Source organism: Vipera ursinii, assembly GCF_947247035.1.
Source record: "Vipera ursinii genome assembly, chromosome: 1".
Classification (NCBI taxonomy): domain Eukaryota; kingdom Metazoa; phylum Chordata; class Lepidosauria; order Squamata; family Viperidae; genus Vipera; species Vipera ursinii.
The window spans coordinates 10,554,736-10,571,984 of NC_139512.1; the positions used below are offsets into that span (position 1 = coordinate 10,554,736).

The following is a 17,249-nucleotide window of genomic DNA, read 5'->3' on the forward strand; positions in this document are numbered from 1 at the left end:
TGCAATTCTTTCATCTTGCCTGTAAAACTGGTTAGGTGACTTTCAGTGAGGTCAGCAGGAACTTTTGCACAGAGGCTGGGCACATTTCAATAAAGGTGTGTTGGAGGGTTTAAAGTACACAACTTTAATTGCAGAAAGTTCCATCTTTGAAGACATTCCCTTCAGGAAATCTTTGGGCCCTTCCTGTTTCTTTACAGGCGTGCCTGGACTTCACTATTCATTTTTGTGACCATTTGAAGTTAAAATGGCGCTGAAAAAAAGTGACTTATGACCATTTTTCCCTGCAAGCAACTGCCATGTACTTAGGACAGTTGCAGGGATCCCCTTTTGCGACCTTCTGACAAGCAAAGTCAGTGGGGAAGCCAGATTCACTTAACAACCGTGTTACTAACTTCACGAGAGCGGCGATTCACTTAACAACCGTCGTAAGAAAGGTCATAAAATGGGGCAAAACTCGCTTAACAGCTATTTTGCTTAGCCACAGAAATTTTGGGCTACCTAGTGATTTAGGGGCAGGTCACTTCTGAATATCCGAACCCTTCGCTGGCTTGTTCAGGCAAATAACTCTGGAGATGCGACCCACAATCTAAGGAGTGTTGGAATTTGCAGAGTGAAGAAATTGCTTCTTTTTAAAAGGCATTTGTTTAACCCCAAGGTAGGGTTGCCTAATCTGGTATTATCTGAGCGAGAATTTGAACTGGGCTTTCCTGCTTTGTCACTATCAACAAAGGTTTCTCGGAGGGGCTGGGAGATTGACTGATAATGTGATTGATAGTGTAATTGACATCAATCAATCAATCCCTTCAAACAATCAAGCCACTGCAGTGCTATGCATCCAGTCAGATGCTTAGGGAAGCCCACGAACAGGGCATAAACGTTGCTTCTCCCAGCCCCTCCCCCCCCCCCCCCCCGCATTGATGGATCTTGAGAACTTTAAGATAGACTGCTCCTGTGCATGAGTAACAGAGCTGGAAGGGACCTCGGAGGTCTTCCAGTCCAACTCCTTGTTCAAGCAGGAGACTTTCAGACAAGTGGCTGTCCACTCTTTTCTTAAAAGACTCCAGTGATGGAGCACCCACAACTTCTGGAGGCACGCAGTTCCACTGGTTAATTGTTCTCATTGCAGAAAATTTCTCTTTAATTCTAGGTTGCTTCTCTCCTTGACTAGTTTCCATCCGTTGCTTCTTGTCCTACCTTCTGGTGCTTTGGAGAATAGCTTGACTCCCTCTTCTTTGGGGCAGCCCCTGAGATATTGGAACGCTGCTATCATGTCACCCCTCATCCTTCTCTTCGTTAAACTAGGCATACCCAATTCCAGCAACCGTTCCTTATATGTTTTAGCCCCAAGTCCCCTGATAATCTTTGTTGCTCTTCTCTTGTTACTCTTTCTAGAGTCTCAACATCTGTTTTACATCGTGGTGACCAAAACTGGATGCAGTATTCCAAGTGTGGCCTTCCCAAGGCCTTGTAAAGTGGTATTAACACTTCACGTGATCTTGATTCTATCCCTCTGTTAATGCAGTCTAGCACTGTGTTGGCTTTTTTGGCAGCTGCAGCACACTGCTGGCTCATATTGAAGTGATTGTCTACTAGGACTCCCAGATCCCTCTCACAGTTGCTACTATTGAGCCAGGCACCTCTATTCTACACCTGTGTATAGAATAAAGTGTCCATCTACATTTGCTGTAATCAAATGTACTTGGCGTCTGACGCTCTTTTGTATTCTCTGTGTAGTTGACAACAGTTGCTATGCCGTTGGAGGCTGGCAAGACAATTCCAAAGTTGTAAAAAAAAAGATATTTTGAAGCAGTGGAGTTAAGCACGAATAAACTTAAGTGAAATGCTGGGAGATCAATGAAGAGCAAATGTTCAAAAGAGGTAGTGGAGGACCTTGGAAATGGCAGATAATTTCTGTACTAAGTTACAGGAACAGATTGTTTAACAGCATTCCTGGGAGCACTTCAAATTGCTATTATCCAAAGCCAACATGGGTTTATCAAGAACAATTCAAGTCAAAAGTGGATTCCTAAATTTGGTTTCTGGTATCTAATGTCGTTCCAGTCCTTATTTGCTATGATTCTTTTTCTGTGATAAACGGGAGACAGGGTAGTCCTCAACTTAGGATGACAACAGAGCACAAAATTTCTGTTGCTAAGTGAAATATTTGTTAAGGTAGCTTTGTCCCATTCTCGACCTTTCTTGCCACAGTTCTTAAGTGAATCACTGCAGTTGTTAAATTAGTAGTATGGTTGTTAAGTGACTCTGGCTTCCCCATTGACTATGCTGGTCACAAAAGGAGATCACATGACCCCTGGGACGCTGCAACCGTCATAAATATGAGTCAGTTGCCAAGCATTCTGAATTTTGATTACATGATTGTGGGGATGCTGCAGTGGTCATAAGTATGGGAAAAAAAATTCAGTGATGTAATTTTGAATGGTCACTAAACGAACTGTTGTAAGTCAAGGACTACCTGTACTTTAGTAGAGCAACGGAATGCTGTGGATGTAGTATATCTTAATTCAATAAAAGCAATATTCTCAAGGGCCAGATAGATACACGTGAGGACATTATAACCTAGGGGTCTTCAAACTTGGCCCTTTTATAACTTGTGGACTTCAACTCCCAGAATTCCTGGCTGAGGAATTGTGGGAATTGAAGTCCACAAGTCATAAAAGGGCCAAGTTTGAAGACCCCTGTTATAACCCATAGACTTTGGAAATGATAGAATAGCCACAGCCACAGATTCTATTTCAATGCTTCTACTATGACCTGGTGTCAGTCCTTCAAGGAAACAGCAAACAACACAGGTAGTCCTTGACTTATGACCACAATTGCGAAGCAAGACAGTTGTGAAGTGAATGTTGCCCCAGTTTATGATCTTTCTTGCCCCAGTTGTAAAGTGAATCACTGCAATTGTTAACAACAGGGTTACGTGAATCTGTCTTTCCCCATTGACTTTGCTTGGAAAAGGGGATCATGTGACCCCGGGACACTGCAACCGTCATAAATATGTGCCCGTTGCCAAGCGTCCGAATTGCAATCATGTGACTATGGGGATGCTGCAACGGTTGTAAGTGTGAAAAACGGTCATAAACGGTTAAACAAGAAAGCGTGAGAAAGAAACCGTTTATGACCGTTTTTCACACTTACTCCGAGCTGAACAGATTGGCTAACCCTTTTGAGAATGAAATCCCAACCCAAAATGGCGGTGGTTATCAGCATCAAATTCCTGGGGGTGCAGCTAACGAGTAGGCCGGCGTGGTCGCTCAACAGCGAGACCCTGGTGAAGCAGGCACAGCAGCGCCTGCATTTTCTGCGTCGCATGAGAAAAGCACATCTTCCTTCCCCTGTCCTCACCACTTTCGACAGAGGGATGACGGAGAGCATCCTGTCATACGGCATCGCAGTCTGGTTTGGAAGCATCCCTGCTTCAGACAGGAAGGCGGTGCAGAGAGTGGTGAGGACGGCAAAAAAGATCATTGGCAGTTCCCTCCCCTCCATCCAGGACCTGGCACGTAAGCGATGCTTGAGGATGGTCTGCAAGATTGTCTGGGACCCTCTTCACAACCTGTTTTCCTTGTTACCTTCTGGGAAGAGGGGGCTCCGTGGTATCTGAAGCAGAACATCGAGATTCAGTCCCACTTTTGTTCCACACAGTATCAACCTTGTGAACTCTAAAGCTTCCTCTTTCCGCTATGTATTCAAGGTGGACAGAGATTAATATTTATATGTTATGAGCCAGCAGTGTGCTGCAGCTGCCAAAAAAGCCAACACAGTGCTAGGCTGCATTAACAGAGGGATAGAATCAAAATCACATGAAGTACTAATACCACTTTACAATGCTTTGGTAAGGCCACACCTGGAATACGGCATCCAGTTTTGGTCACCACGATGTAAAAAAGATGTTGAGACTCTAGAAAGGGTACAGAGAAGAGCAACCAAGATGATTAGGGGGCTGGAGGCTAAAACATATAGGGAACGGTTGCTGGAATTGGGTATGTGTAGTTTAATGAAGAGAAGGGTGAGGGGTGACATGATAGCAGTCTTCCAATATCTCAGGGGCTGCCCCAAAGAAGAGGGAGTCAAGCTATTCTCCAAAGCACCTGAAGGCACGACAAGAAGCAACGGATGGAAACTCGTCAAGGAGAGAAGCAACCTAGAACTAAGGAGAAACTTCCTGACAGTCAGAACAATTAACCAGCGGAACAACCTGCCTCCAGAGGTGGTGAATGCTCCAACACTGGAGGTTTTTTAAGAAGAGACTGGACAGCCATTTGCCTGAAATGGTATAGGGTTTCCTGCCTGAGCAGGGGGTTGGACTAGATGACCTCCAAGGTCCCTTCCAACTTTATAATATTATTATTATTATTATTATTATTATTATTATTATTATTATTATTAATAATAATAATAATAATAATAATAATAATAATAATAATAATATTTATATGTAAGGGCACCGTAGGTATATGCATATGTGTGTATATAGCATGTTTATATGTTTGCCATGTATGTGTACACTTTGGAGAGCAGGCAGCAGAAATTCGTTTTTAATGTGTGCCAGTGTGCCCACAGTAAAAAAAAGTAAATGAAAATACAAGTTTATCTTACCTTATCAAAATGTTCTTGTCAGCCTTGAACCCTGGCCCAAATCCAGCCAGAGATTGTTCGGCTGTGACAGGTGTCACTTCTGCATCAAAACAGTAAAAAAAAGATAAGAGATTCAGGCCTGGATGGATGGATGGCTGTGCGAGATTCTACTGATGTTCCCATTCCAATATGAGTACAATAGGGAACTACAGCAGCTAAAATGGCTAATATAATCCTTGGTTGCATTAAATAGCAGTGTTATTACGATAATATTCTTCACTGGGTGGAGTGCATTTTAAAAAGGACATGAAGAAAGGGTGAGGTCAGAGGAGAACTACAGGATATTAAGGTGTCTTTTTAATCTTCAGAAAGTGGACCAGACAAAACACAAGGAAACCCAGACGACCTAATTTTACTTTATCATAAGGCTATATTAACAGAGAGCCAGTTTAGTGTAGTGGCTAAGGCATTAGGGCAGAAACCAGGAGACGGTGAGTTCTAGTTCCGCCTTAGGCCCGAAAGCTGGCTGGGTGACTTTGGCCCAATCACCAGGAGACGGTGAGTTCTAGTTCCGCCTTAGGCCCGAAAGCTGGCTGGGTGACTTTGGCCCAATCACCAGGAGACGGTGAGTTCTAGTCCCGCCTTAGGCCCGAAAGCTGGCTGGGTGACTTTGGCCCAATCACCAGGAGACGGTGAGTTCTAGTCCCGCCTTAGGCCCGAAAGCTGGCTGGGTGACTTTGGCCCAATCACCAGGAGACGGTGAGTTCTAGTCCCGCCTTAGGCCCGAAAGCTGGCTGGGTGACTTTGGCCCAATCACCAGGAGACGGTGAGTTCTAGTCCCGCCTTAGGCCCGAAAGCTGGCTGGGTGACTTTGAGCCAGGCACCAGGAGATGGTGAGTTCGAGTCCCACTAAGCATGGGCAGGACACTCTTTTTCAGCCCAAACATCCCACAGGGTTCTTGTGGGGAAAAATAGGAGGAGGAAGGAACATTGGTCCTGAATTATTTCCAAACAATACTAGAGGCAGGATATAGACATATTGAATGAACGTGTCTATAAATAAATAAATAAATAAATAAACAAACAAACAAACAAACAAACAAACAAACAAACCAGGTGGGTGACCTCAGACCAGTCACACTCAGCCCTAAGAAGGAATCAATGGCCAAGCACTTCCTGGAAAAAAAAAAGTCATTTTACAGGGAGTTCTCCGAGACGTCTCCAAGAATTGGGACAAGATTGAAAGGAAAGGGGGGGGGGGGGCGGAGAGAATTCAAAAAATCTTGCAAGGCAGAATAGAATCCTCCCCCCACCCACCCACCCCCGGTCACCTTTACGGCCTGAGAAACTAGGCGAGCCCCTTGCTCCACCTGTTATACAGCTGTGGACTAGGCTGTCTCTTATCTGACAGTCCCTAAGCAAAGCCCCCTGTTTCTCAAGGCCTTTTTAACACACTGTTAAACACCTTTCACTCATGGGAGCAGGAGCTGGCTGGTTTAGCTTGCTGAAGAAAAAAGAAATACGATTGTGGCTTGCAGATATCTCAAAGGCTTCCCCCCTTGCAGTTCTCTCTTGAAACCAAAAGCAGAAGGAAAAAACACACACGCATCGGTTTGAAATTCAAATTGAAATCAGTCACGCAGTGGAAGTATTTCTGGGAAGCAGCCTCCGTGACTTCAAATGGGGTTTCATTTCAAATGGAGTTTCAAACGGGAGGGAGGGCCAGGATTGGTTTGCCGCAGAGGCCTCCAAAGTTGGTGACTTTACGAGTTGTGGACTTCAGTTCCCAGCTATGGCTGGCTAAGGAGTTCTGGGAATTGAAGTCCACAATTCTTGAAATTGGCAACTTTGGATTTAGTGGATTCCTGCACCCAGTAAGGCAGGGTTGGACTAGATGACCCGCCCCCCCCCGAGGTCCCTTCCAATTCATACAGTCTGTGATTCTGCAACAGCCCCTCGCCAAAGAGCAAGGCAAAGCTAAGGTCCCAGGGAAGTTGAAAGAATATACAGGTAGTCCTCAATTTACAACCGTTCATTTAATGACAGTTCGAAGTTTCAACGGCACTGAAAAAGGGATTTAATAACCATTTTCACACTTCCGACCGTTGAAGCATCCCCATGGGTCATCTGATCAAAATTTGGACTCTTGGCAACTGACTTGTATTTACGACAGTTCCAGTGTCCCGGGATCACGTGATCCCCTTTTGCGACCTTCTGACAAGCAAGGTCAATGGGGAAGCCAGATTCACTTCACAACCGTGTTGCTAACTTAACAACTGCAGCAATTCACTTAACAACTGTCTCGCTTAGCGACAGAAATTTTGGGCTCCACTGTGGTCATAAGCCGAGGACTATTTGCATTTCTGCCAACGATGGAGGGCAAAACCTTGGTTAAACACGCAAGGAGCATGTCCTAAAGCTAGCTTGTTCCATCTCTCCAATCTTTTCTTCAGCCATGCAACCCGACAGCTTTGTATAGGGAGCGTGTAATATGCTTAGCAAGCTGGTTAGGGAGATATAATTAGATCTGTCACCCCTTTTGAAAAGATTGGGGGTGCCCTTGAGGATTTGCACAGATTGAGCTGTGGCTGGGAGCAGCAAGAGTTTGTTTGCATCCTGAGTTGGCTATTAAAAATTCAGCCGGAATGAGATCACAACAGCCGCGTTCCTGTTTTTTAAAAAAATTAAGAATTGAGCATAAATAAGAGTATCAGAAATTGTGACAGAGAGCCAGATAGGGCGAGCGTCTTACGTTAACTGGACCGTGATTTGTAAGCGATATCCCAAATCTCTACACAAAATGATTAATTCAACCCTCCTGCCATTGTGTTTCTTTTCTCAGAATTTTTATCGGGGGGCCAAATTTCTCCCCGGAATCTCGTGGCTTCCTTTCGCAAGGCCGCAAAATAGAAAATATTCTGTAGATATTTTGCATAGGGCCCAGTGAGGGAGTCATATTATCTGAAAGTGGCTTGATTAAATTAAAAAGAAGAATGCTCCTATTTGGGAACCTTCTTGATGGAATCAGGAGTTTATTTGTTTTAAACCTTTTGAAAAACCCGTGGGGGCTGGGAATACATCAAGAGTGCTCATTCAGCAACCTGTGGGCAGAATTGCCTCCAAAGGGGTAAAATGTCACATGGGCTGCTTAATTTCCAGCACAGGACAAACCACAGATAGTTTCCTAAAATGTCCAAATTCCTAAAATGTGGTTGTGGTGATATTGTGCGACTTTTGGGGAGAAAACATGGCAGGTTTTTAATTTTATTAATTCATTCAGACACTATGCCAGGATTCTGTCATAGATAGCTTGTAGAATCTCAATAAAACTTAAGTGTCGTTTTTAAAAAAAAAATGGATGTCCAACGTGAACACTGTTCCTTATATAACTAAAACAGCAAAGGAACACCCACATACTTAAAACAACAGAGATGTCAACAAATTCCCTAAAAGGAATGGAAAACTGAGATGGGGGAGAAATTAAATGGAGGTTTCTGGATTAAGACCATCCATGCTTCTGAATTTGCTGCAGGGCCAACCCAAATGGACTGAAGCGTTGGGTTCAAAGTAACCACGGTTTTGCCTTTTTGAACAAATCAATTTATCTATCAAAAGTTTCAGAAGCGAATTCCTGTAAAAGAAGAAAGGAAAGGGGGGGGAAAGGAAAAGACAAAAGTATAAAAAGAAACAATGAAGAAAAATAGAAGCTTCCAGTTTTCTCTGCAGCAAATGCAATAGAATTGTGAAGTTATCTCTTCCTTTAGAATGACAAAAGAAAGCTCACTTTTTTTCTATTATCCCTTTTTTTTTTTCCTAATTGCCAAAACTATAAATGCATTTATTTCTTGTTTCACGTAAAAAGTCTCTCAGTTTTCTGGTCAGTCATAAAGTTAGCTAAAATCAAGTTAACTTAACATAAAGTTAACTTAATCAAATAAGTTAAATTAGCCATTTTGAGTGAGAAAATGAGGGCCAAAACTTAATTACGTACTATAGAGGCAGTCCCTCAATGACCTTAATTGAGCCTGGAATTCTGGTCGTAAGTCAAGCAGGTTACTAAGTGAGTCATGTGAATTTACATTTTTTGCAGCAGTTATTAAACAATGTGGTCATTAAGTGAATTCACTGTTCACAAATGGCATTTTTTTTTTGCTGAACCAAAGGTTAACACTGGTTTCCAGCAAAAAGGGTCATAAATCGTGGTTACCTGACTGGGGGATGCTACAAATGGTCATAAATGCGGGCCAGTTGCTGAGGGCCCAAAATGAGATCATGTGACCGTGGGGGGGGGATATAAGAATTTCTGATCTGGGTCATAAGTATGTTTTCTCAGTCTGTCGTAACAGTTGGCAAATAACTGGTCGTAAGTTGAGGACTACCTGTACAGTAAATTCAAAAACTGCCTGCTTTTCTTTAGCCTGTGCTTTGATTTCCAGGTTTCCTGAGATTTCAGAATTCTTATAGATTAGTCAAATGGCAGCTTTAAGAGGGGTGGACTTCAACTCCCAGAATTCTCAGATGTGGCAGCTTTAAGAGCGGTGGACCTCAACTCCCAGAATTCCCAGATGTGGCAGCTTTAAGAGGGGTGGACTTCAACTCCCCGAATTCTCAGATGTGGCAGCTTTAAGAGGGGTGGACTTCAACTCCCCGAATTCTCAGATGTGGCAGCTTTAAGAGCGGTGGACCTCAACTCCCAGAATTCCCAGATGTGGCAGCTTTAAGAGGGGTGGACTTCAACTCCCCGAATTCTCAGATGTGGCAGCTTTAAGAGGGGTGGACTTCAACTCCCAGAATTCTCAGATGTGGCAGCTTTAAGAGAGTGGACTTCAACTCCCAGAGTTCCGTAGCAAGTAGGACTGGGTGAGGAATTCTGGGAGCTGAACTCCACAGGTCTTAAAGTGCCAAGTTCAAGATACACTGGGCAGCAGGCTAAAACCCGGAGATCCTGAATTCTAATTCTGCCTTAGTTATGAAGCCAGCTTGGGGATTTTAGGCCGGTCCCTCTCTGTCCTCCCCAGGGAGAAGAATACAAGGGCAAAACCACTTTGGAAATTTCATAGCAAGAAAACAACATGGATTTGTCCCTGTGGTTATATGGATGGAAGACGCATCACACGCAAACACAAAACATGTGTTTTGTAGGAAGCAGACTAATATACAGTATAGGAAAATGTATCATTAACCTACATTTTTTCGAGAACCTGTTTGGTGTAGTAGTTAAAGGCCCCAGGCTAGAGACCAGGAGGACATGAGTTCAAATTCTGCCTCAGGCACTAAGCCAGCTGGGTGACCTTGAGCCAGTTACTCACTAACTTGGCCCTGGGAAAAAGATGTTAAAGGAAAACAATATTCAAAAATGATGCCAAGAAAACTTCTGGGACTTGAACAAGCTATTCGCCAAATATGAAGATTTATTTATTGTGTGACCTACTTCTGCTTTCTGGGAACACAATTTTCCCGCAAAAGTTGGCCTGGTCCCGAGTTTGTTAGTTTTCAGGAAAAGGGTATTTTTGTGAGCTACTTTGAGCTGTTGTACCATTGCAGGAAGTCCTCAACTTACAGCCACGATTGAGCCCCACATTTCTGTTGCTAAGCAAGACAGTTCTTAAGAGAGCTGCACCCCATTTTACGACCTTTTTCTGCCACAGTTGTTAAGTGAATTGCTGCAGTTGTTAAGTGAATCATGCAGTTGTAAAACAAATCTGGCATGACTCTGCTTGTCAGAAACCAGGTAGGAAGGTCACAAAAGGGGATCACACGACTCCAGGACACTGCAAGCGTCATAAATATGAACCAGTTTCCAAGTGTCTGGATTGTAATCATGTGACTGGCAGGGGGGGGAATGCTGCAACGGTCGTAAGTGTGAAAAACGGTCGTAAGTCACTTTTTTCAATGCCATTGTAACTTTGAACGGACACTAATTGAATTGCTGTAAATCAAGGACTAATTATAGAGTCTTCTCTATTTAGACCACCAGCCACAAGACAAAAGCATCATGGTGAAAAAAAAGAGGGTTTTTTTGTCAGCGTGACAGCAGGATGGAAGCAAAAAAGACGAAAGATTTATACGATCTCAAGGGAAATTGCTGCATTCTCTGGCCTAAAGGACATAATAAAGGTTTTGATGTGATGGAGAGGGGGGAAAAATTGGAAAAAAAGTGCACACGGCCAACAATCAGAAGGGTTACGTTATGGAAAAGTTCTTCTCATTCGTCCTAGAGTTATTGGCACATTAGGCAGAGAAAATTAAATAGTTTTACATATAGTATTTATATATTTGCTGAGCACGTATTATATTTGATGACATTGCTTGGATAATTCTAGGTTGCTCTCTGGAATTTGAGTTTCCCCAAAAACATCAGTGGAAGATATGATCATTTTGGTCTGTGCTATTCTTTCAGGATTAAAAGCATCGTAGGTTCTGGTGGAAAGGAATATGAAATGTATTTGTTTCTTTATTATTGATATCCTGGCTTTATTTTTATTTTTTTTACAATAACCCAAAGTGGCGAACAGATCCAACACATCTCAGGCCCGCTGGCTGAGGAATTCTGGGAGTGGAACTCCACAAGTCATAAAAGGGCCAAGTGGGTTAAGCCCTGCCAGAAAGTGTGAAAGACAGTTTCTTTGGTGTGTAAACAACCTGTGTGCAGGTAGCAAAAAACAGCAGTTGTTCCAGCTGTTGCTGACCATACATTGATTTACGAAGCACCTGGGCAGGCACGGATGGATGCAAGTTGGCGAGGAGCCCTGTTTGAATGTTGTTTCTGTTTTGCCTTGCAGCCTCCCTTCCTTTCGCCATCCTGACCTTGGTGAACTCTCCCTACAAACGGGGTTTCTACTGTGAGGACACTTCCATACGTTATCCGTACAAGCCGGACACCATTACACATGGGGTGATGGCTGGAGTGACCATTCCCTGCACCGTTTTCATAGTAAGACCGGTTGGTCAGCCGATTGATGGGTCAATTTTGAGCAGGTCCTAAAACAGCTGGGAAGGCAAGATTTTGTGGCTGTTGGGGTAGTCCTCGGTTTACAGCCATTCGTTTAGCAACCGTGCAAAGTTACAACGGCACTGGAAAAAAATGCCCTGTGACCAGTCTTCCACAACTTTACAACTGTTGCAGCATCCCCACGATCACCAGTTCAGAGTCTGGTGGCTTGGAGATGGGCATGTATTTACTTTCATATAAGTCACATATACATATTAATCACGTGTCCATCTTGTTGCGTACACAACGGAAGAAGGAATTTTGAGAGTTCGCAAGGTTAATACTGTATGGCACAAAATTGTGACTGATTTGCTTAGCAACTTTGATAAAAAAAAGATCATTAAAATGGAGTGCAACTCAGTTAACAACCTTAACATAGCAACACAGGTCGTTGTCCCAATTATGAAATTCACAGGCTCTCTTTTGGAAAAGTTAATATTTTCCATTTTTGTATCTCTATAACCCTCTAGTTTGGAACAGCAACCAAACAAGACAGGCACAGACTTCAGTGGATAGTTAGGACTGCAAAAAAAACAAACACAATTGCAACCTGCCTTCCACTGAGGACCTGTATACTGCACAAGCCAGAAAGAGGGCTGAGGAAAATATCTACAGACCCCCTCAAATCCTGCACATTAACTGTTTGGGTTCTTTTAATAAATATTTTATGAATTTTCTAATTTTACAGTCAAATACTTAATAGGCAGTGTGGTGTCTGGAGCCATTAGTAATTCAGTGGTATATATTAACTTCTTCAGTCTAGATCAGGGGTAGGCAACCTCGGCTCTTTTATGACTCATGGACTTCAACTCCCAGAATTCCTGAGCCAGCTGGCTCAGGAATTCTGGGAGTTGAAGTCCATGAGTCATAAAAGAGCCGAGGTTGCCTACCCCTGGTCTAGATCCAATATTACACCATCAAATGTAGTACCTGTTTTCCCACACTAGGCAAACACAACTCTTACTGTTATTAATAAATAAACAATTGAATATCAACATCTTTGTTACATTTTTCTCATAATATCAATAATGTTTGTTTTAGATAACTTTTCTAACCAAACGTTATCTTAATATCCATATATTCAATCAGTATCCTGTTTTCACTTTTTTTAAAAAAAAATTAATTCCCTCTCAGTATTCAAAATGTTTCCATTGTTTATAATTCCAAACTAAGTTATATTTGGGTAACCAAAAGCTTCCCTTATTCAAACTCTTGGCATTTTCCTGTTTCTTTTCTCATACCAAAAATTTAATATTCTAATTACAAACCTTATCTTTCTAGTTATGAGAGTACTTCTATTTCTAGCAATTATCTATTCTCCACCATATTCAAACATTGAGTTCAGGGGTCTTCATACTTGGCCCTTTTATGGCTTGTGGACTTCAACTCCCAGAATTCTTCAGCCAGCATGCCTGGCTGAGGAATTCTGGGAGTTGAAGTTCACAAGCCATAAAAGGGCCAAGTTTGAAGAGCCCTGATCTAGTTAATAGTATAATATCCCATCTAATGGATCAAAACCTCTATTTTCTTCAGCCTTACTCTAGATTCTGGATATAAACTGTTTTAACTTCTCCCCTTAGGACGATGCTATAGGGCACTGCATGCCAAAACAACTAAAATAGTTTTTTTTTTCTCCATGCCATCTCTCTGCTAAAACACCTAATTTGCACAGTGGGTAGTCTAGAACAGGGGTAGACAACCTTGGGTCTTTTACAACTCGTGGACTTCAACTCCCAGAATTCCTGAACCAGCATGGCTCAGCTTGGAAACCTCTCCCTTTCCCCTCAGCATGGCTGGCTCAGGAATTCTGGGAGTTGAAGTCCACGAGTCATAAAAGAGCCAAGGTTGCCTACCCCTGGTCTAGAACGTTTTGGCATCTACTCTTTCCCCCCTAAAGCCAGCAGTCCTACGCCGATATCTTCCCCCCCTCCCCACGCCAGCAAAAAAAATAAAAAATAGAAGTTTTAGAAACTGAATGAGGAAGCTTCCAGTCCCTTGATTATGGATTTTTCCTTTCCCCCCCCCTCATAATTAATTTTATTTTATTAATTTTATCAAAGTATAAAATACAAGGGGGGAAAAAGCATAGGAAACTAAAAAAAAGAGGAAGGGCAAAAAAGAAAAGAAAAAGGCACTGACTTTCCTGACTGTTTAGCCCAGTAAAAGGTAAAAACATTAGAACCACAACCTTTTGCTTTTTACACAAATAGTTATACAAGCCATTTCTGTAACAATAAGCCTGTCTAGTTGACAAAAACAGAATCAAAGTTTTATATATATATTTTTCTCATTGCAAGCACAAAATCCAGAAGCAATTTCAAAATAAAGCCAAAACCTCAGAAAACACACACACACACACACACACACACACACACACACACACACACACACACACACACATATATATATATATATATATATATATATATATATATATATATATATATATATATATATATATATATATATATATATATATATATGGGACGCGGTGGCTCAGTGGGTTAGGACGCTGAGCTTGTCGATCAGAAGGTCGGCAGTTTGGCGGGTCAAATCCCGAGTGCCGCGTAGCAGAGTGAGCGCCTGTTACTCGTCCCAGCTTCTGCCAACCTAGCAGTTCGAAAGCACGTAAAAAATGCAAGTAGAAAAATAGGGACCACTACGGTGGGAAGGTAACAGCGTTCCGTGCGCCTTTGGCGTCTAGTCATGCCGGCCACATGACCACGGAGACGTCCTCGGACAAGCGCTGGCTCTTCGGCTTTGAAACGGAGATGAGCACCGGAAACGACTAGCACACATGTGCGGGGGAACCTTTACACACCTCCACCCACAGAACACCCCCCCTCTGGCAGTTTAAAAAAGAGGAACAAACAGCCACTACCACATGCTTCTCCCAGAAGAAGGAAGCTGAAGCCACCAGCCTGAGGATGACGGATGGGATTCCGTCGAAACGTTGCTCCTACACCTTCAATTCTACACGGGAAAAAACCCGAATGACCAAAGATCCACATACAAACACCCGCGAAAACCTCAGAAAACACACACACACACACACACACACACACACATATATATATATATATATGTATGTATCTATGTCCCCTTCATGGATTACTGCCTTGTCGTGGCGAAGGGGCTTGCATAATTCAATGAAGCTATGAGCTATGCCGTGCAGGGCCACCCAAGACGGACAGGTCATAGCTGAGAGTTCTGACAAAACGTGATCCACTGGAGAAGGAAATGGCAACCCACTCCAGTATCTTTGCCATGAAAACCCTATGGACAGTACCAAAAGGCAAAACGATATGACGCTGGAAGATGAGCCCCTCAGGTCGGAAGGCGTCCAATATGCTACTGGGGAAGAGCAGAGGGCTAGTACTAGTAGTGCCAGAAAGAATGAAGCGACTGGGCCAAAGCCGAAAGGACGCTCAGCTGTGGATATGTCTGGTGGTGAAAGGAAAGTCCGATGCTGTAAAGAGTTTTTCTCCATAGGAACCTGGAATGTAAGATCCATGAATCAAGGAAAGCTGGACGTGGTCAAACAAGAGATGACAAGACTGAACATCGACATCTTAGGTATCAGCGAACTAAAATGGACAGGAATGGGTGAATTTAATTCAGATGACCATCAGGTATACTACTGCGGGCAAGAATCCCTCAGAAGAAATGGAGTAGCCTTCATAGTCAATAAAAGAGTAGGAAAATCAATACTGGGATACAATCCTCAAAATGACAGAATGATCTCAGTTCGAATCCAAGGCAAACCATTCAATATCACAGTAGTCCAAGTCTATGCCCCAACCACCAGTGCTGAAGAGGATGAAATTGACCGGTTCTATGAAGCCCTACAGCACCTTATAGAAGTAACACCAAAAAATGATGTCCTTATCATCATGGGGGATTGGAATGCTAAAGTAGGAAGCCAAAAGATAACTGGAATAACAGGCAAGTTTGGCCTTGGAGTACAAAATGAAGCAGGGCACAGGCTGATAGAATTTTGTCAAGAGAATACGATGGTCATAGCAAACACTCTTTTCCAACAACCCAAGAGTCGGCTCTACACATGGACATCACCAGACGGTCAACACAGAAATCAGATTGACTATATGCTCTGCAGCCAAAGATGGAGAAGCTCTATACAGTCGGTAAAAACAAGACCAGGAGCTGACTGTGGCTCAGACCATGAGCTTCTCCTTGCAAAGTTTAGGCTTAAACTGAAGAAAGTAGGGAAAAGCACTAGGCCACTCAGGTATGAATTAAATCATATCCCTGTTGAATATACAGTAGAGGTGACAAATAGATTTAAGGAATTAGATCTGATAGAGTGCCTGAAGAACTATGGACAGAGGTTCGCGACATTGTACAACAGGTAGCAACCAAAACCATCCCAAAGAAAAAGAAATGCAAGAAAGCAAAATGGCTGTCTGAGGAAGCTTTGCAAATAGCTGAGGAAAGGAGGGAAGCGAAAGGCAAGGGAGAAAAACATAGATATGCCCAATTGAATGCAGAATTCCAGAGAATAGCTAGAAGAGATAAGAATGCCTTCTTAAATGAACAGTGCAAAGAAATAGAAGAAAACAATAGAATAGGGAGGACCAGAGATCTTTTCAAGAAAATTGGAGAGATGAAGGGAACGTTTCATGCAAAAATGGGCATGATAAAGGACCAAAATGGCAGGGACCTAACAGAAGCAGAAGAGATTAAGAAGAGGTGGCAAAATTACACAGAAGAACTATACAAGAATGAGCTTAATGTCCCAGATAATCACAATGAGGTGGTCACTGACCTCGAGCCAGACATCCTAGAATGTGAAGTGAAGTGGGCCTTAGAAAAGCTGAGCAACAACAAAGCTAGTGGAGGTGACAGTATTCCAGCTGAGCTATTCAAAATCTTAAAAGACAGTGCAGTAAAAGTGCTACACTCAATTTGCCAGCAAATTTGGAAAACTCAACAGTGGCCACAGGATTGGAAAAGATCAGTTTACATTCCAATTCCAAAGAAAGGCAGTGCCAAAGAATGTTCAAACTATCGCACCATTGCACTCATTTCTCATGCTAGTAAAGTCATGCTTAAAATCCTACAAGCTAGACTTCAGCAGTATGTGGATCGAGAACTACCAGAAGTACAGGCAGGATTTCGAAGAGGCAGAGGAACTAGAGATCAAATTGCCAACATACGCTGGATCATGGAGAAAGCTAGGGAGTTCCAGAAAAACATCTACTTCTGCTTCATTGACTATGCTAAAGCCTTTGATTGTGTGGATCATAACAAACTGTGGCAAGTTCTTAAAGAGATGGGAGTACCAGACCATCTTATTTGTCTCTTGAGAAACCTATATGCGGGTCAAGAAGCAACAGTGAGAACTGGACACGGAACCACTGATTGGTTCAAAATTGGGAAAGGAGTCCGGCAAGGCTGTATACTGTTGCCCTGCCTATTTAACTTATATGCAGAGCACATCATGAGAAAGGCAGGGCTAGATGAATCAAAAGTTGGAATTAAGATTGCCGGAAGAAATATCAACAACCTAAGATACGCAGATGATACCACTCTAATGGCAGAAAGTGAAGAAGAACTAAAGAGCCTCTTGTTGCGGGTGAAGAAGGAGAGTGCAAAACTTGGGTTGAAACTTAACATTAAGAAAACCAAGATCATGGCATCTGGC

The 17,249-nt window shown here is 42.8% G+C and overlaps 1 protein-coding gene across 1 annotated transcript in view; it reads left to right on the plus strand.

Annotated features, from left to right (window-relative positions):
* The window catches only part of PLPP2 (phospholipid phosphatase 2), a 44,854-nt gene that overhangs the window by 16,341 nt on the left and 11,264 nt on the right, over nt 1-17,249 (plus strand). The window contains exon 2 of the mRNA XM_083364644.1: nt 11,376-11,527. Coding sequence (XP_083220770.1) covers nt 11,376-11,527 — 152 coding nt within the window. The remainder of the gene's footprint in view (nt 1-11,375; nt 11,528-17,249) is intronic.